The sequence below is a fragment of the Folsomia candida genome, unplaced genomic scaffold, assembly GCF_002217175.1.
Source record: "Folsomia candida strain VU population unplaced genomic scaffold, ASM221717v1 Fcan01_Sc027, whole genome shotgun sequence".
In the NCBI taxonomy this organism is placed as follows: domain Eukaryota; kingdom Metazoa; phylum Arthropoda; class Collembola; order Entomobryomorpha; family Isotomidae; genus Folsomia; species Folsomia candida.
Genome location: NW_019091219.1, coordinates 1,962,475 through 1,977,759, shown reverse-complemented (window position 1 = coordinate 1,977,759; position 15,285 = coordinate 1,962,475). Strand labels below are relative to the sequence as shown.

The window sequence follows — 15,285 nt, the reverse complement described above, 5'->3', positions numbered from 1 at the left end:
GAGTTTTCGGGTTCGGGCCGTAAAAACCCGAAAACCCTAAATTTGTTTAATTTGGAGGCATATACTTATGTTTGTACTTATGTCCTTATGTTGTGCTTATATTGTGTACTTATATTGCAAATACTGTATGTACATAAATATATTTGCACATTATTTAACTGCATTTGATTATTTAATTTATTTGTTTAAGAGTTATTTTATTGTAAGCTCAAACTTTTTAACAGGTTTTTGTTGGCAATTATTAACTTTTCTTCTTTGATAAAAGGTTTGAGTCTTTATTAATTATTACACGGTTTTAAATTTAGGAGTAAAACTCCAATAGGATTTATTAATGGGAAATTCATCGTTGATTTTTATCACAAATGTTAATGTCATATTAAGATTTTGACGTGTTATAATATTTACACGGTCATTACAAAATTTCGGTTTCGGGTTCGGGTCGGGTTTTACATTTTTATGATTTTCGGGTTCGGTTCGGGTTTATTACCCGCGGTTTCGGGTTGGTTCGGGTTTTTGTTTTGGAAATTTTCGGGTACGGTTCGGGTCGGGTTTTTAAAATTTAGATCCGCCCTCACCTCTAGTCCTGGCAAGTTAAAAGTGCAAAAAAATTGAGCGAAAATAAATGTGAGTAGCCTGGGGATCGAACCCACGCCGCCACGGGTGAAGAGTGGATGCGCTACCAACTGTGCCAAGCGTGCATGTTGAGAGGTAGCAACTGAAAGAGACTCTTATTCCACCACTAGCCCCCAAAAGAGGGGTAGTGGTGGGGAGAATCTGCGAACGGCAGGATTCCCAGCTCATTTAACGATTCCAACAATAGTACACAAATGTAACTTTAGAATGGCTAGATATTTTTGAAATAGTAGAAAGCTGAAATTTGGTACAGAGGATGTAAATGGGTCCTAATGGAAGAATATGAATTGAAATTGGAAAATTTTCAACCGGGGGCACCCGAAAGGGGGGCCCATACCGATTTTTCAAAATTATCCAATCTAGCTGAAATTTTATATTGAGGCTACTAAAGGCCCCTAATGGAACAATATGAAGTTAAATTGGTAGAATTTTCATATGCCGCGATCCATTTGGGTGACCCATACCCATTTTCATAACTTTTCGAAAAAAGCTGAAATTTGGAACAGTGATACCTAATGGCTTCTCATGAAATTATATGAAGTCAAACATGAACAAAAACTCACCAGTGGGGCACTAAGGGGTACCCATACCGATTTCTAAGAGTTTATATATTCAGCTAAAATTTAGTTAGGAGTCGAAAAATAACTTTGGTGCCAAGTAATACTTGACGTTAGTTAATGCAAGAGTTAGTGAAAAATAGTATAACATTCTGATAAACATGGGTTTACTAATCAGCCCTGGTTCGGGCTAAAAAAAGTTGTACTGATAGGTTTTACTTCTCGGTCGAGTTCGATAATAGGGTCAGTCGGATCACATCATACAGGGGATGTGGTAAATATTAAATTGAACTTTAATTTTCATATCTGATATCATTTTAAACGAAATTTTATCATCAACGTCGTTAATATTTTTGACCATGAGGACGATGTCAAGGTATTATCAAAAATATATAATTATAGATACGATGTAATTTTCAAGGAAATTTCAATCGTTCAGACGGTACTTTTTAGGCCTTTTAAGATGGCCTTATAGATTTACCAAGATGTCTGTCTGTCCGTCCGTCTGTGCGTCCGTCTGTGCGCACGATAACTCTCTTTAAACACAAGCTATCGACTTGAAATTTTGCACACTTCATCTTCGGGTCAAAAGTAAGGATGAGTTCGGAGATGGGTATGATCGGTCGAGTGGTTGGCCAGTGGGGGTCATTTCCACCCAAATGTGTTGCCATAAACTACCAAGATGGTATTAATGCCATCTTAAAAGGCCCCGCAAAGTTGCTTGGAGTAGGTTTTTGTGTATATTGGTTTCTAAGGGTTTATGTATAGTAAGTATTAACATTTAAAAACTACAAAATAAATTATTTTTACAAAAAAACAGTCTTAGGTGAGACGGTACGTCGCGAATAAAAAAATAAAACAAGAAGTTTATTACATCTTAGCCTGACATGCAATGGATGACATGTAGATCATTTGCATGCACAATAATAATTGTGGTGTTTCCATTATTCACATTTCCTCACCGTGGGCCCATCAGGGTAAAAATCTAGACATATTTTGGGTTACTATTAGTTTTCCCTGAGAATATTTCACGGGAATATTGGTAAATAATAGTGACAATTCGTTGCCAATTTTATGGCACATTACAAATATCTGAGTTATTTAGCCAAATTGGCAAGCTTGATATATGGGTAGGGATCATTACGACCTACGGATTCGTGATAGCTATAGAGAGTGAATGCAAAAAAAATATGCTCCTATACAAGAGAAATCATTTTAATGCTTTCAGCAAACCTCTCTAATTTATGTGAAGTTATACGCAATTTAATTCGTAAACTAACAATCAATTAATTTGCATATCTTAATATATGTATATGTATCGAATAAGTACTTTAGTCTGATAAATAATTTTATAATGATGGGCCCACGGTGAGGAAATTTGAATAATGGAAACACCACAATTATTATTGTGCATGCAAATGATCTACATGTCATCCATTGCATGTCAGGCTAAGATGTAATAAACTTCTTGTTTTATTTTTTTATTCGCGACGTACCGCCTCACCTAAGACTGTTTTTTTGTAAAAATAATTTATTCCAGGAGAGTGAGAAACAACAAGCAATCTGAAAGTGTGAAATCAACTCTAACAAATATTTATTTTGAGAAGTATATAACTTATTAAAAATGATAATAATCGCGAAATAAATATATGTTAGCTAGAGTTGATTATTATCATTCTTAACAAATTATGGCACGACGTATATACAAATTAGGTATGTGGCCACTTATCATAAATGATAACTTTTTGGGATCACTGATTTGAGATTTAGGAGGTCTTTAATTTTTCTTAACATTATCTTTTGACTTAATAATTTATAATCAGGCTTAACAATTTACATCTGCTGAATTTTCTTTTATATGTTCAGTTTTCCTCACCGTTTTTATGCCTCGATGTTTTTCTTTCAGCCAAGCCAAAAAAAATTGAAGTCATTTATTCTAACATTCACTCCAGTATATTTTTTTTCTAATAAATGGTTGGCGACTTGGTAATTTAAATGACAGCTTATGATTTAATAAACAACGCTGCTCAATTATTTACTTCCCTTGAATTGGAAGAGATTCGCTCGACTCGAGTCGGGCGGAATCATATGTAAACACCAAATGCATCAACTTTCCAATTTTTTTCTCGTCGATAATTAATTTAAATAAATATGTGATATATTTTCTGATAAATTAGACCACGAGGATTCTGAATTTCCAAAAATCGCAGATTGCCCCTTAAGTGGAGAAGGCCCGGTTTTTATTTGACGACGAATGGCAATAGCTCTTTCCTTATTTAACACAAAGTGGAGATGGCTCTTTCCTTATTTAACACAGAATGGCAATAGCTCTTTTCCATCCTTCAATGACGATATGCATGTTTGCTGAAAAGAACATCTTATACTAGCCAACGTAAGAATAAATAAGTTTCTCATGAAGGATGAAGTCGATTTAATGTATTTAATATTGTACATACCTAAGTTAGAAAAACAATACCAATTTTGAAAAGATAACCACACTAAAGTAACATAACTAAACCACTTACAAGGGAATGTCCCCGACTGCTTATCGTGTCCAGGGTACCCACTATGTTTTTTAGAGGACCCCAGATTAAGGATTCATTCATATTTTCTTGTAAAACTCATATTTGAGGTCGTGACGTGGCGCCAAATTCGTTAAATTTGAATGTTTTTATTTTTGAAACCGCCATAACTTTAGAAATCCTGGACGGATTTTCAAAATTGTTGGCAAAAATCATGACAAGGACTTTAACTTTCGTATCCCATGACATTTTTCGAAAAATTATCACTTTTAAATTTTCGTAAAATTTCGTAATTTTCTTAGGAAGGGGGGTTCGTCGAAAAAATGATAAAAATATCTAAAAAATTATAAATTTTCATTTTTGTTCTCTAAAATTTCGACTTTTGTGATCATTTTAAGCATAAAATTTTGAAAATCAGACATACATAAACTGCAAAAGTTAGGGGAATTTGAAATTGGTCGAAAATGTAAAGTTTTAAATTTGGCGCCACGCCATGGCGCCAAATATGAATCTTACACGGAAATATGAATGAATCCTTCATCTGAAGTCCTGGTAGATTCTAAAAAAACATAGTGGGTACCCTGAACACGATAAGCAGTCGGGGACCTTCTCTTGTTAGAAATATATATTTGTCCTGAGTATCTAGAACATGGTTTATGATAAGCTCTTTCTGAATATGTCCAGTTAAACAGCTACACCATTCCTTATCAACCCAACTAGTCTTGTCTCATTTATACGTCAAGAGTAAACTTATCGTATTATCGGTCACCCTTACCAAATAATTCGCAAAGTACTCCATCTTTACCCCATTCAGCGAAGTATCCACCGAACCCACAACTTCCAAGTTGACATAATTTGGCAACAGACATCTCAAAGCTCTCCGTCTATACTTGTTTTCTCCATGTTTCAACCGCATCTCGCGAAGAAACTCGTTGGACGCGGTGGACGACATCGCGGTGAAGTATATCGCAAATATTTCGATCCACACGCACACCAGGATCAGTGCGACGCAGGAAAAAACGAGGATAACAGACATCTCATTTCCCTTCGCTAACTCGGTTATCATGCTGTACAACGCGCCCGTCGATAGCACAACGAGCGTCGCGTGGTGCAGGCAGATCGCGACGAAATCCCGCGCAATTTCGGAATGCAAGATCATCACGTGGCGGAGGCAGTGATACATGTGGAGAGCCGTGTTAAACGGCAATTCTGGGCCACCACCTGGTACGATGGCCAATGTCCAGACGTACAAGCAGAGCACGCCATATCCCGAGATAAGGATGCAGGTCCCCATGGTGGCCATTAAGAAGACGCCCCCCAAAGAGGTAGGAGCTCCAGTGGTTAGAATTATCAAAATTGTGACCAAATTTGATCTTGAGACGAATCTCTCGATGTGCAAGATGCGGTCTAGAACTTTCAAAAGGGAGCGGATAGCTGTGTATACTGGGCTGACGGGGGAGAATGAGATGACCGCGAATATTAATGGTGCCATGTAGTCGACTTGGTAGAAGAAGGTGGTTATTAACTTGCTGCAGGCCTTCACCGCAGTAAGTGCGGCAGGGTTGAGATGGTAATTTTGACAGATAGCTGTAAGCAATTAATATAGTTAATTAATAGCTACTTCCGATTAATATATAAACAACTGCAAACAAATTTCGCAAGGTTTGCATCAAAAAATATCGTGGGAAAGCTTTTATCAAAACATCCTGCTTGACAATCGTGTACAGAATTTTTTGCAATTATATCTGCACGGAAACCTGACATGGCTCAACAAAACAAATCCCTCTGATCTAATCTACAGAACTCAGTGTACATATTTATCATATATTTGTGTAGTTTATTTACATATCGCTCGGTACATAAATTGAACCACCTTAAGTACCCTTACCTTCAAAATGCTTTTCCAACATTATCGTTCCCAGATATACGTTCACAAATTTTTTCGGGCCGGACGATTTCTTGAAGATCCAAACCATCGGGACGAACCCAGTCACGACAATCGTCGCTCCGTACGTGACCCCTGTCGCGGTCGGAGTCTCTTCACCAGGTGGTGACATCGCCAAGTGATAACTTCTCGTGAGAAAGGCAGGCGCCACGAAAAATATGAAAAGATGGCAAATAATTTGAAAGTTTCGATATTTCCAACCATTCCCGAGCGGGATGGCTTGATTCGTTTTGGTGTCCCACTCGAAACAGTACGCCAAACCGAAACAGCTTAGCTGAATGACACGGACAGCACGACGGAGGTGTTTAAAGGCTTCGTCGTGATACATTTTTTTGGGAAAATTTGAAATTTAAGATTATATTGGTGGGCTACATATGTAGATTTGCATATATAGTTCACTGAATAGGATTCGATTGATGAATAATTTTTCAGCCAAGGTTTTCATGTGGCCTTAAATAAGTAAGTATTTGCATATTCGGTCAAATGCATAAGTTGAGATAAATATTTGCAAAGGTTTTGTACAGTTGCAAACTTATGTACACGTGGAATTAAATTGTCGAATTAACTTACTGGTTGAGGAAAGTTTCTTTATTCTTTTGGTAGCTTTAGGAAGAACGCCCATATCCTTTTCAAAGGCATACATACTTCTATTCGTTAATTAATGTACTTTCGCTAATGTAACCCATTTCTAAGTTAACATAAAAAGTATCAATGCAAAATATTATTTGGCAGATTGGGAAGTTATTCTGGATAATTTGTTATTTCCGGCAGGAAAGTTCTAGTTCAAACTAGGCGGAAACACTTACAATGGAAACGAAAATGACCACAAATAAAATCAATCATGGCGAATTTTAAAGATTTTTTGAAATTATCCCAAATTTAGCTTTTTTCGGGAAATTCTCCCGAAACGGCAATGTTAAACTTTTTTAAATTCACTTTATTCAAAAATATATAACTTAGTTAAAAAAATGGTAGACAGGTGAACCAAAAGTCAAAATGTGCAGCATGAGTTGGGCTATGAAAACAAGCATCCTGGGTGAAATCACCCAGGAAACAAATTGCTATTGTGGTAACTGAAAAATGAGCTTTTGGTCTAAAATTGGACATTTTTCAAAAACACCAGCATGCAACCACAATCTTCTTGGTCTTCATCTAAATACACAAAATGTATTCAGAACTAAAATCTTAAGCAGTTTCAAAATAACCCAGATCAAAAAAAAATTTGTTACCAGCTTAGTCTTATAAAATTTGCATCAAAATTTGGTTTATTATAAAAAGCGTACAAATATGTAAACAGGAGTCACCATAACAATGACCAATTTATCGATCCACCAGTTACTGAGGGTTAGGCAAGATTATAGAACGTGTAGCTATTTGCCCATATATGCTAAACAATGGCGCTAATTCCAAATATTTGAAACTTTTCTGGAAGCTTGGTTCAAGCTGCGCCGTGACCCAAAAGCTCAATTTCGAAATTTTGTAAACGATTCCAAAAATGGACCCCAAAGAGCTCCATGCTGTTAAAACAGTTTGCCAAGCAATAATGACGTACAAAAAAATACTAAACCAACTCCAGCATGAAAAACCTAGCAACTTTGCGGGGCCTTTTAAGATGGCATTAATACCATCTTGGTAGTTTATGGCAACACATTTGGGTGGAAATGACCCCCACTGGCCAACCACTCGACCGATCATACCCATCTCCGAACTCATCCTTACTTTTGACCCGAAGATGAAGTGTGCAAAATTTCAAGTCGATAGCTTGTGTTTAAAGAGAGTTATCGTGTGCACAGACGGACGCACAGACGGACGGACAGACATCTTGATAAATCTATAAGGCCATCTTAAAAGGCCTAAAAATTATCATTTTTAATGGCCCAATGTCTAAATTAAACCGTAGTAACGTTAGAAGTAGCTCACCATGGAATAATAATTTGGATATGGTTTTGCACCGAAGGTGCAAAATAAGCGGACAAAATGGATACATAATTTTCATATAATGTTGCACCAATGGTACAGAATAAACGGGGGATAACGGAAATATGATATAATGTTGCACCAATGGTGCAGCCGAAATGGTTAAAATTGGGACTAAATTTTGACACGATTTCAAGGTTAAGTTATGTCAGACAAGGCTAACTAAAACTTTCAGTTAATCCTAACCATTGGTGCGGAATACATCGATTCCTCAAATTATTTCGCACCATTTTGCGTTAACAATTGTTTGATACCAATTGTGCTACAAATTAGAGTTAAAATGGCCGTGGGACTTATTAATTAGCATCAATTGATGCAAAAATATCGCTAAGAGACAGACAGACAGACGGACGGACGGACAAGAGGAAGTCAATAGCTCTCATGCTACGCAGGGTGAGCTAATAAAGGATTCAGTTGAAAAAAGGAACCAGGCTACAAATTTGATGGTGCCACACTCGTCGAAGGCATGTCCCCCGAACTGTAAGAAACCCGACGCTCGTGAGAAAAATTGATGTGGACAAGGCAATAATTTTTTTATCAATACAAAATCAACTGGCCACGAAGTCTCAGATCCCTGGACGTACACTGAACTGAATTAATCATCAAGATATGCACAACGTCAGCGAGAATCAGGAGATATGAGGTTCACACGAAACTTTTTTTCTGACCGTGCTCGGATTACCGCCCAGTACGCAGCCATTCTTTTTTTAATATTCGGAATTTAAATTATTTTGCATAAAGATAAACGTTACGTCCGGTTATGCGCCTCCAGTGATTTAATTCTGATTTGAAACTTCAGATCGACACTTTTTTCAAATGGTCATAAAATTTTTTTTATGCATTTTGCAAACTTTTAGATGAACAGTGGTTCAAAGAAAATCTGCTGTCGGCTTTAAAAGCCCGGCTTTTTGGAAATGATAACTTCATTCCTCATGAGAAAAGGATGAGGAATACGATGAAATCATTCAAAATATCCAGCAACGAATATTTCGCCCAAAAATTAATAGTTTTCGACACGTTCTATAATCTTGCCTAACCCTCAGTACTAATAAATCCATTCCATTAAATCTTTATTTCTTAAAAAATAATTATTATAGTATTTTACGTACAGATAAATACAAACAAAAATCCGTACAAATTTATTGCGTATTTTAATTTTTCCTAAAATACATCACATTCTTCATTATCTAAATAATCCTGTTCTAGTTTGACGGAAGGGTCCTCAATTTTTATAATAGATGTGGCATCATCCTCGTCGTCGTACTCAATTTTAGTTTTGACTTTACACCGTTTTCGAGCCTTTCTAATTTGTGGATGTGGCGTTTTAGGTTTTGAACACACTTTTTCAAGTTTTTGACGCGCTTGCTTTGTCTTTGGTGCACCCTTTGGGTGTATAATTTGGCCCATTTTCTTCACTCTGTTATAAGTTCTTACTATTTTGGGGACATAGGTCACCTCCTCCGAGTCAGAGTCTGGGCGGCCATCCGTTATCTTATTTCTCTTTGTCCTGTACTTCGTCACCTCGATCCTAGCCCGAGCCTCGGCTGTTTCGCCTTTTGCCATCAATTTGTGCGTTTCAGACTTCTCGTGTCGCCTGAGGTGCTCGGGCTGCCGGAAATTCATGTTGCACAGGGAACAAGGGTAATTCCGAGTACTGGCGGTGTGCTGTCTTTTCACGTGGGCTTTAAGACGCTGAAGATTTTTGAATTCTCTCGAACACTGGGAGCACTTGCTTATCACATTTTCCCTGTGCACAGCTGCCACGTGGTGACGGAGTGACCACCTTTCTTGGAATTGAGCGTCGCATTCTTTACACTTGCTGAGAGGGAGGGGCAGGTTTAAGTGCTTCTTGTGCACGTGGATCTGTGAGATAGAAGAAATTTAGGTTAAATAAATGTAAATTTAGTTTAAATTAGAAATTTATGTAATTTGTGGAACATTTTTTTAAATGTGTACTTAAAATATTTATGATTTTGTAGAAAATGGTTATTTTAAGGGATTTAAAACCTGGGTCTTTAAAAAAAGTTGGACCAGCATATATTTACATATTTCTAATTTTCACGATTACTTGTTTTGCCTGAATTAGTACCTTTAAGCTTGCGGAAGACGAATACTCTGCGTCACATTGTTCACAAAGAAATTTCTTTTCACGGCTGGCCTCTGTACTTGTAATGTGTCGCCACAGGGATAACTTATCTTTGGCAAGGTACCTACATTTCGCACACTTTAGAGGATTCTCGTCAGAATGGAAGGTTGTCACGTGTTCCTGGAAAGTTGTGTCGTCAGGGAGGGTACGTAAACCGCAAAAGTCGCAGAGCAAATCCTTCCTCGTGTGTTTGAAGGTGTGATGATTTTTAAAGTAGGCGACGGAGGAAACTACGACGGTGCATAAGGGACACTTAATTTTCCCAACGGAGGTCTGGATCACCGTTATTTCTTGTCCAAATGGTAATTCCACCGTCAGCTCGGAATCCTCGGTGGGTGACGACATTGCAGCTGAAATTTAAAACAAAATTTAGAAATTTAAATTCACGGCGTAATTTGTAAATGTTGTTCATGATTACAATTATGTCATAAATTCTCCAAAACTTACGCCTCGTTTTAATGATGACAATAAGTAATTATTAAATTATATTTGCCAGTCTACTTGTTTTTAATGGAGACAAAAAATTTAAAATATTATCAGAAGCTTTAGAGCTCCATTGGCCAAGTTATATCGATTTAGTAACGTTTAATCCATTAGTGTGAAAAAAATGAGGTAGAAATTAAAATATTTCGAATACAAATATGTATTTACCTTTCTCTAAGTTTGTGTACCAAAGCTGGATTACTATCAGAATGTCAGGCTGCAAATAATATGTAAATGATAATTGATTTCACCTTAGGGTTTGGTGTAATAAATATTTTTCAAAATTTTTCAGCCGAAAGGTAAACATTTCTCACATGTTGGTTAGGTTACATGTAGTATTTAGTTATTATATAGACTTGTGTGTAGGAGAGAATTAAGTTGCATGATTTCAACCACCGACTCGGAGAGAGTTGTGACGAGTCGTGTAACGAGCAGGTTTCAGAGGGCATTGCGTGAAGGATGAATTTCTTTTTGAGCTATGCAAAATAAGAACGCCTAGATGATCCCAGCATTGCATGGAAAATGGATCAGGCAATTATGAATTTTGAAGTTGCAAACATTTTTATAATCGGGTCTCGTATAATACATACATAAATAAATATTTCTTTAAATTAGGTATGAAATTTTAACTGATTCATGAAAAATATGTCGCAAATTTCCACGAGGGCCAATTTTGTCTCCAGAAAGTAAACTATAAAATTTGGCATAGAAATCTCATTAACTGAAGATTTTGATCCATTAGTATTCCACTTTTTATTGGCAAAATTGTTTTTACGGTTTTTCCACTATGGACACATACGTTTTTTAACATTATTTAGCAGATATGTACATATGCGACGTGGATATGCGTAAAAGCCTTATACATACATTAATTTTGCGAAGAAATGTCTAAAATCACTCTTAGAAATAATGTTATTCTTTGGAAAAGCAAATGCAAAGCAATGCATTTAAATATATGCATTCGCCTTTATCAATTAAGCTCTGTATTAATACGTAGAGTTAACGTTGTACTGGATTTGGCATGTAGAGTTTGAACCATAATCTCCATTTACATTTGTGCATTTGTAAAGATTAACATCACTTTTGAGAATGTACATACATACATATGTTATGCAGTTAGTTAAATTGCTAATACATACATAAATATTTTTTTAAAAAAGTGTTAAAATACATTTCATGAATCCCTTAAATCGACACACAAGTAGCAGATTGTCCATAATCATGGTAGATATGTAAGACCGGTTGCTCCTGTGTAATTAAGTAGGCGAAAGATTGCAAACTTTGGGCGATATTATTTTCATTATTGGGGAAAATTGTATGGTATTGATATCGTAAAAATATTGTATTTGCATGTTGTTCTTACATATATTTTCTACGCTTGATTATAAAAGAGATCATTGACTAAAATAAATATTTATTATTACGTTCGCAAATTTTATATAAGTGCATGCAAAACTTATCTTGTCAGCCAGAAATACAAATTCGTCAGCTCGTTAAATAAAACCATGATAACCTTTTAATAACTACAGATTTCCCCGTCAATCCAGCATGCCAGTGGGTTCGAATTTTCGATAATCTATTACTTTATCTGACACGATTTAATTATGCATACGTGGAAATTCCATCATATCCAAACCCACTTGAATGCACAGGTGCGACGCATGATAGTCGTCAGAAAAAAGTGAATCTGGAGCACTCAATCGGATATAAAAGACCAAATTTCTCACATTCATACTGCATTTTGCGTTTTATTTAAATTAAGCTTACACAATTATGAAGCTGCTGCTCATTTTTGCTACCACGTTGACCGTGGTTCTATCCGGTACGGTTGACCCTTCCCTGAAAAAAGCTGTCGATCTTGGCCTTAATACCGTCGCGATTCTCGAACTACCCCAAATTGTGGGGCAACTGGAGACCAACCAAGCCCTTCAAACGCTCTTCGGTGACGCCAAGGTTGCCACCCTGGTCGCCACTTTGAAAGGACTCACGTCCGCTGCGCAGGCGCCGTTCGTCTCAATCGCGGCGTCTCTTGGGCTTGAAATTGAGCAATATTGGATTTCCAATGTCATTCTGGTTAAGGGATTGACACTCGAAAAATTAGACACATTGTCCAAAACTCCGGGTGAGTTTATCCTCCGGAAACAACATATCGTCACCCTTGACCATATCCGGTCTGGACGTGAGGAGGTTGCGAACAATTTTACGGTACGGAATCCACAATGGGGAGTGGCTAAAATAAGGGCACCGGAAGCATGGAGTCTCACCACAGGGGAAAATGCGGTGGTTGGATTTATCGACACGGGTGTCAATATTGGCCACGTCGCGTTGTCTGATGGCTTCGCGGGTGCGTGGATGGACCCGTATTACAATACGCTCGTACCAACGGATGTGCAAGGTCACGGGTAAGTACATATGATTGGAACTGATCTAATTCATTACAATTTTGCGCGATGAATAAGTTAAATATCAAAATTATTGAATGCATTAACATCTAATGTATATATATTTATTCAAATCGTACTAAGCAACAATGAAGGAATAATTATATTCATTACTAATTTATTACTAATTTGTTTTGTTACTATGTTTGATACAAAAAATGAAGAATGAGCAAGTATTCATATCTTTTCAATTTTGAATTACTGAATGATCAATGAGAAATTCCCGTGTTTGAATGAAGAAATATTTCATTAACAGGTAAGACAATAATAGTCTGATTTCTCATTTCTCCTATGAAAACGTTTTTGGTCAAATTAAGAAAATTGTAAGGATAAAACACGCTTGGCGAATTTGATACACTTAGGATTCCATTGATCTCCAAAGTTGCGATAATTTTGCACGAAATTTGGCCCATTATATGAATCATTTTCATTTTAATGGCAGCTCCTTTGTCGCTGGAATTGTTGTTGGGCGTGCAAACGGGATAGGTGTCGCACCCGGCGCGCAATACATCGCCTGTCGCGGAATGAATAATCAGGGGTCCGGAACTGAGGCGGCTTTAATTCAGTGCGCCGAATTCATGGTCACGGCCACTCCTCGTCCCCAAGTTGTCCCAAATGCGTGGGGTGGTGTGCCTGGAGCCTGGTTTGAGCCAATCATTTCTGCCTGGCGAAGCGCGGGAATCATTCCTCTCTTCGCAATTGGTAATTCTGGGCCTAACTGTGGAACCATTTCGGCTCCAGGAAGCCACGGCGGCGTTATCGGCGTTGCGGCCACCTCTGACACGGATGCGGTTGCAACTTTTTCCTCGCGTGGACCAGGCGCTGGAGGTGTACTTAAGCCAGACTTTGCCGCGCCAGGTGCAAATATTTTATCGGCTGGGACCGGAGCAAGTAACTATGTGACCATGTCGGGAAATGGAGCGGTACGGACTTGTTTCTATAATCTGTGATTTTGCATGAATTGACGTGATAATATAATAGGGAGATTGCGAATTAAGGTTTACACACTAAACTGTCACGAAAATGGTACACGTCTCATTTATGCTAATGATAAATTTAACGTTCCCAAGAAAATCTAAGGTACAAACGTTAATTCGCAATCTCCTAATTAAAATTTTTTCCCTGAATGTTCCAGCAAACGCTAAATTAGCATAAGCGTAGAGGATTTAGTGAAGAAACCCTTAATTCTCAATCACCTTAATTTCAGGGTCCACACACCGCAGGTGCGATAGCCTTAATTGTCTCCCTCCATCCAGACTGGGGCTATGACGAAGTGTACAACGCGTTAGCGACAAGTGCTGCACAGCCACCACTTTCAGATAATGATCGAGCTTGTGGACTCCCTACGCCGGGAGTTGACTATCCCAATTACGTATATGGTGAGATACTTGAGAGACTTACTGCTCAGCTAGTATTAATAGTTTCCAGGGTTGGGCAAAATACATGAGTTTCAAAATACAAAATACAAAATGAAAATACATTAGTGTGAACCTTCAAAATACAATTACAAACTACAAAATACTCGAATCTCATCAAAATACAAAATACTTTTGCCCAAAATCGTCGAAACCTAAAAATACAAAATACAAAATACAAAATACGTATTTAAAATAGATTTCAAAATACAAAATACAAATGCCAGATTTGACCCTCAAAATTCAAGTCAAGCTCAAATTTCAAAAGTTTTGCTAACTTATTTTATTTCGCAGCGGTATTTAGAATTTAGTAATTATGTTTCTTATATCACGGGAGGTCATATCTTATCTAAAAAATGATATGAAGATGATAAGCCCGCTTTATTTTCAATCTAACTAATTTTTATCTTTCTCGCACTACAGTGTCCATAATGAAGTAAAAATAAGTTTTAATAACCATCCTAACACTTGAGAGAAATTTGAAAATAAACAAATTAATCATCTGCATAAATATAAAATATTATATGTAGTTTTCTGGCACAGCCATGAGTCCAAAAACTGAAATAATCCTGTATAGCTGAAACCTTAAATATTAGAAATGGTTTGCAATAGATATACATATATGTATTGCATGGACCAACTCTTGTTCTTCTCATGAGTTCGTCTCATATTTGCCAAATGTATTTTGTAAAGTATTTTTGTATTTAAAATACATTGACTGACCGAAAAATTAGAAAATACAAAATACAAACTACCCGGCTAGCTTCAAAATAAAAAATACAAAATACGTTGATCTGAACCATGGGCCTCAAAATACAAAATACAAAATTGTATTTTGTATTTTGTATTTCAAATAGTATTCTGGCCAACCCTGATAGTTTCAATTTCTTGGAAATTTTTCTGAGAGGTTATTTGGTTTTTGGAAAATAATGTAATCTATCTGCCAGGAAACCTTTCAGATTTTTTCCAGACTATTAATTTCGGCTGAACAGTAGGTTATTATGAACTGGCGTTGAATGCTTTAATCAAAAGAATCAATTAATAATTTTAGGTCACGGTCGTATCGACGTTGCAGCTGCTCTTGGACTTTAATGGAGTACAATTTCATTCCTACTGTAGCATAGTTTATCATTTGAATAAATTACAAGCAATCGAAGATATTTAAT

At 36.9% G+C, this 15,285-nt stretch overlaps 2 protein-coding genes across 5 annotated transcripts; one reads left to right on the top strand and one right to left on the bottom strand.

The window, feature by feature from the left end:
• Positions 1 to 6,904: 6,904 nt before the first annotated feature.
• Positions 6,905 to 10,671, bottom strand: LOC110859665 (zinc finger protein 729). Of its 4 annotated transcripts, XM_035859677.1 has the most exons (5): positions 10,578 to 10,671; positions 10,432 to 10,480; positions 9,724 to 10,130; positions 8,672 to 9,497; positions 6,905 to 6,995 (listed from the first exon to the last, which is right to left on the bottom strand). In XM_035859677.1, exons 3-4 carry the CDS (start codon positions 10,123 to 10,125, stop codon positions 8,796 to 8,798), a joined length of 1,104 nt encoding a protein of 367 aa, XP_035715570.1. In that variant the 5' UTR covers positions 10,126 to 10,130; positions 10,432 to 10,480; positions 10,578 to 10,671; the 3' UTR covers positions 6,905 to 6,995; positions 8,672 to 8,795. The 4 variants fall into 4 exon arrangements, with proteins under 4 accessions (XP_035715570.1, XP_021964330.1, XP_035715571.1 ...); XM_022108638.2 differs by having other exon boundaries at positions 10,432 to 10,657; XM_035859678.1 differs by lacking the exon at positions 10,432 to 10,480 and having other exon boundaries at positions 10,515 to 10,628.
• Positions 10,672 to 11,940: 1,269 nt separating this feature from the next.
• Positions 11,941 to 15,284, top strand: LOC110859657 (bacillopeptidase F). The gene is made up of 4 exons (XM_022108627.2): positions 11,941 to 12,665; positions 13,147 to 13,627; positions 13,912 to 14,083; positions 15,171 to 15,284. The coding sequence occupies exons 1-4, from the start codon at positions 12,037 to 12,039 to the stop codon at positions 15,209 to 15,211; spliced, it is 1,323 nt and encodes a 440-aa protein (XP_021964319.1). The 5' UTR covers positions 11,941 to 12,036; the 3' UTR covers positions 15,212 to 15,284.
• Position 15,285: the final 1 nt, after the last annotated feature.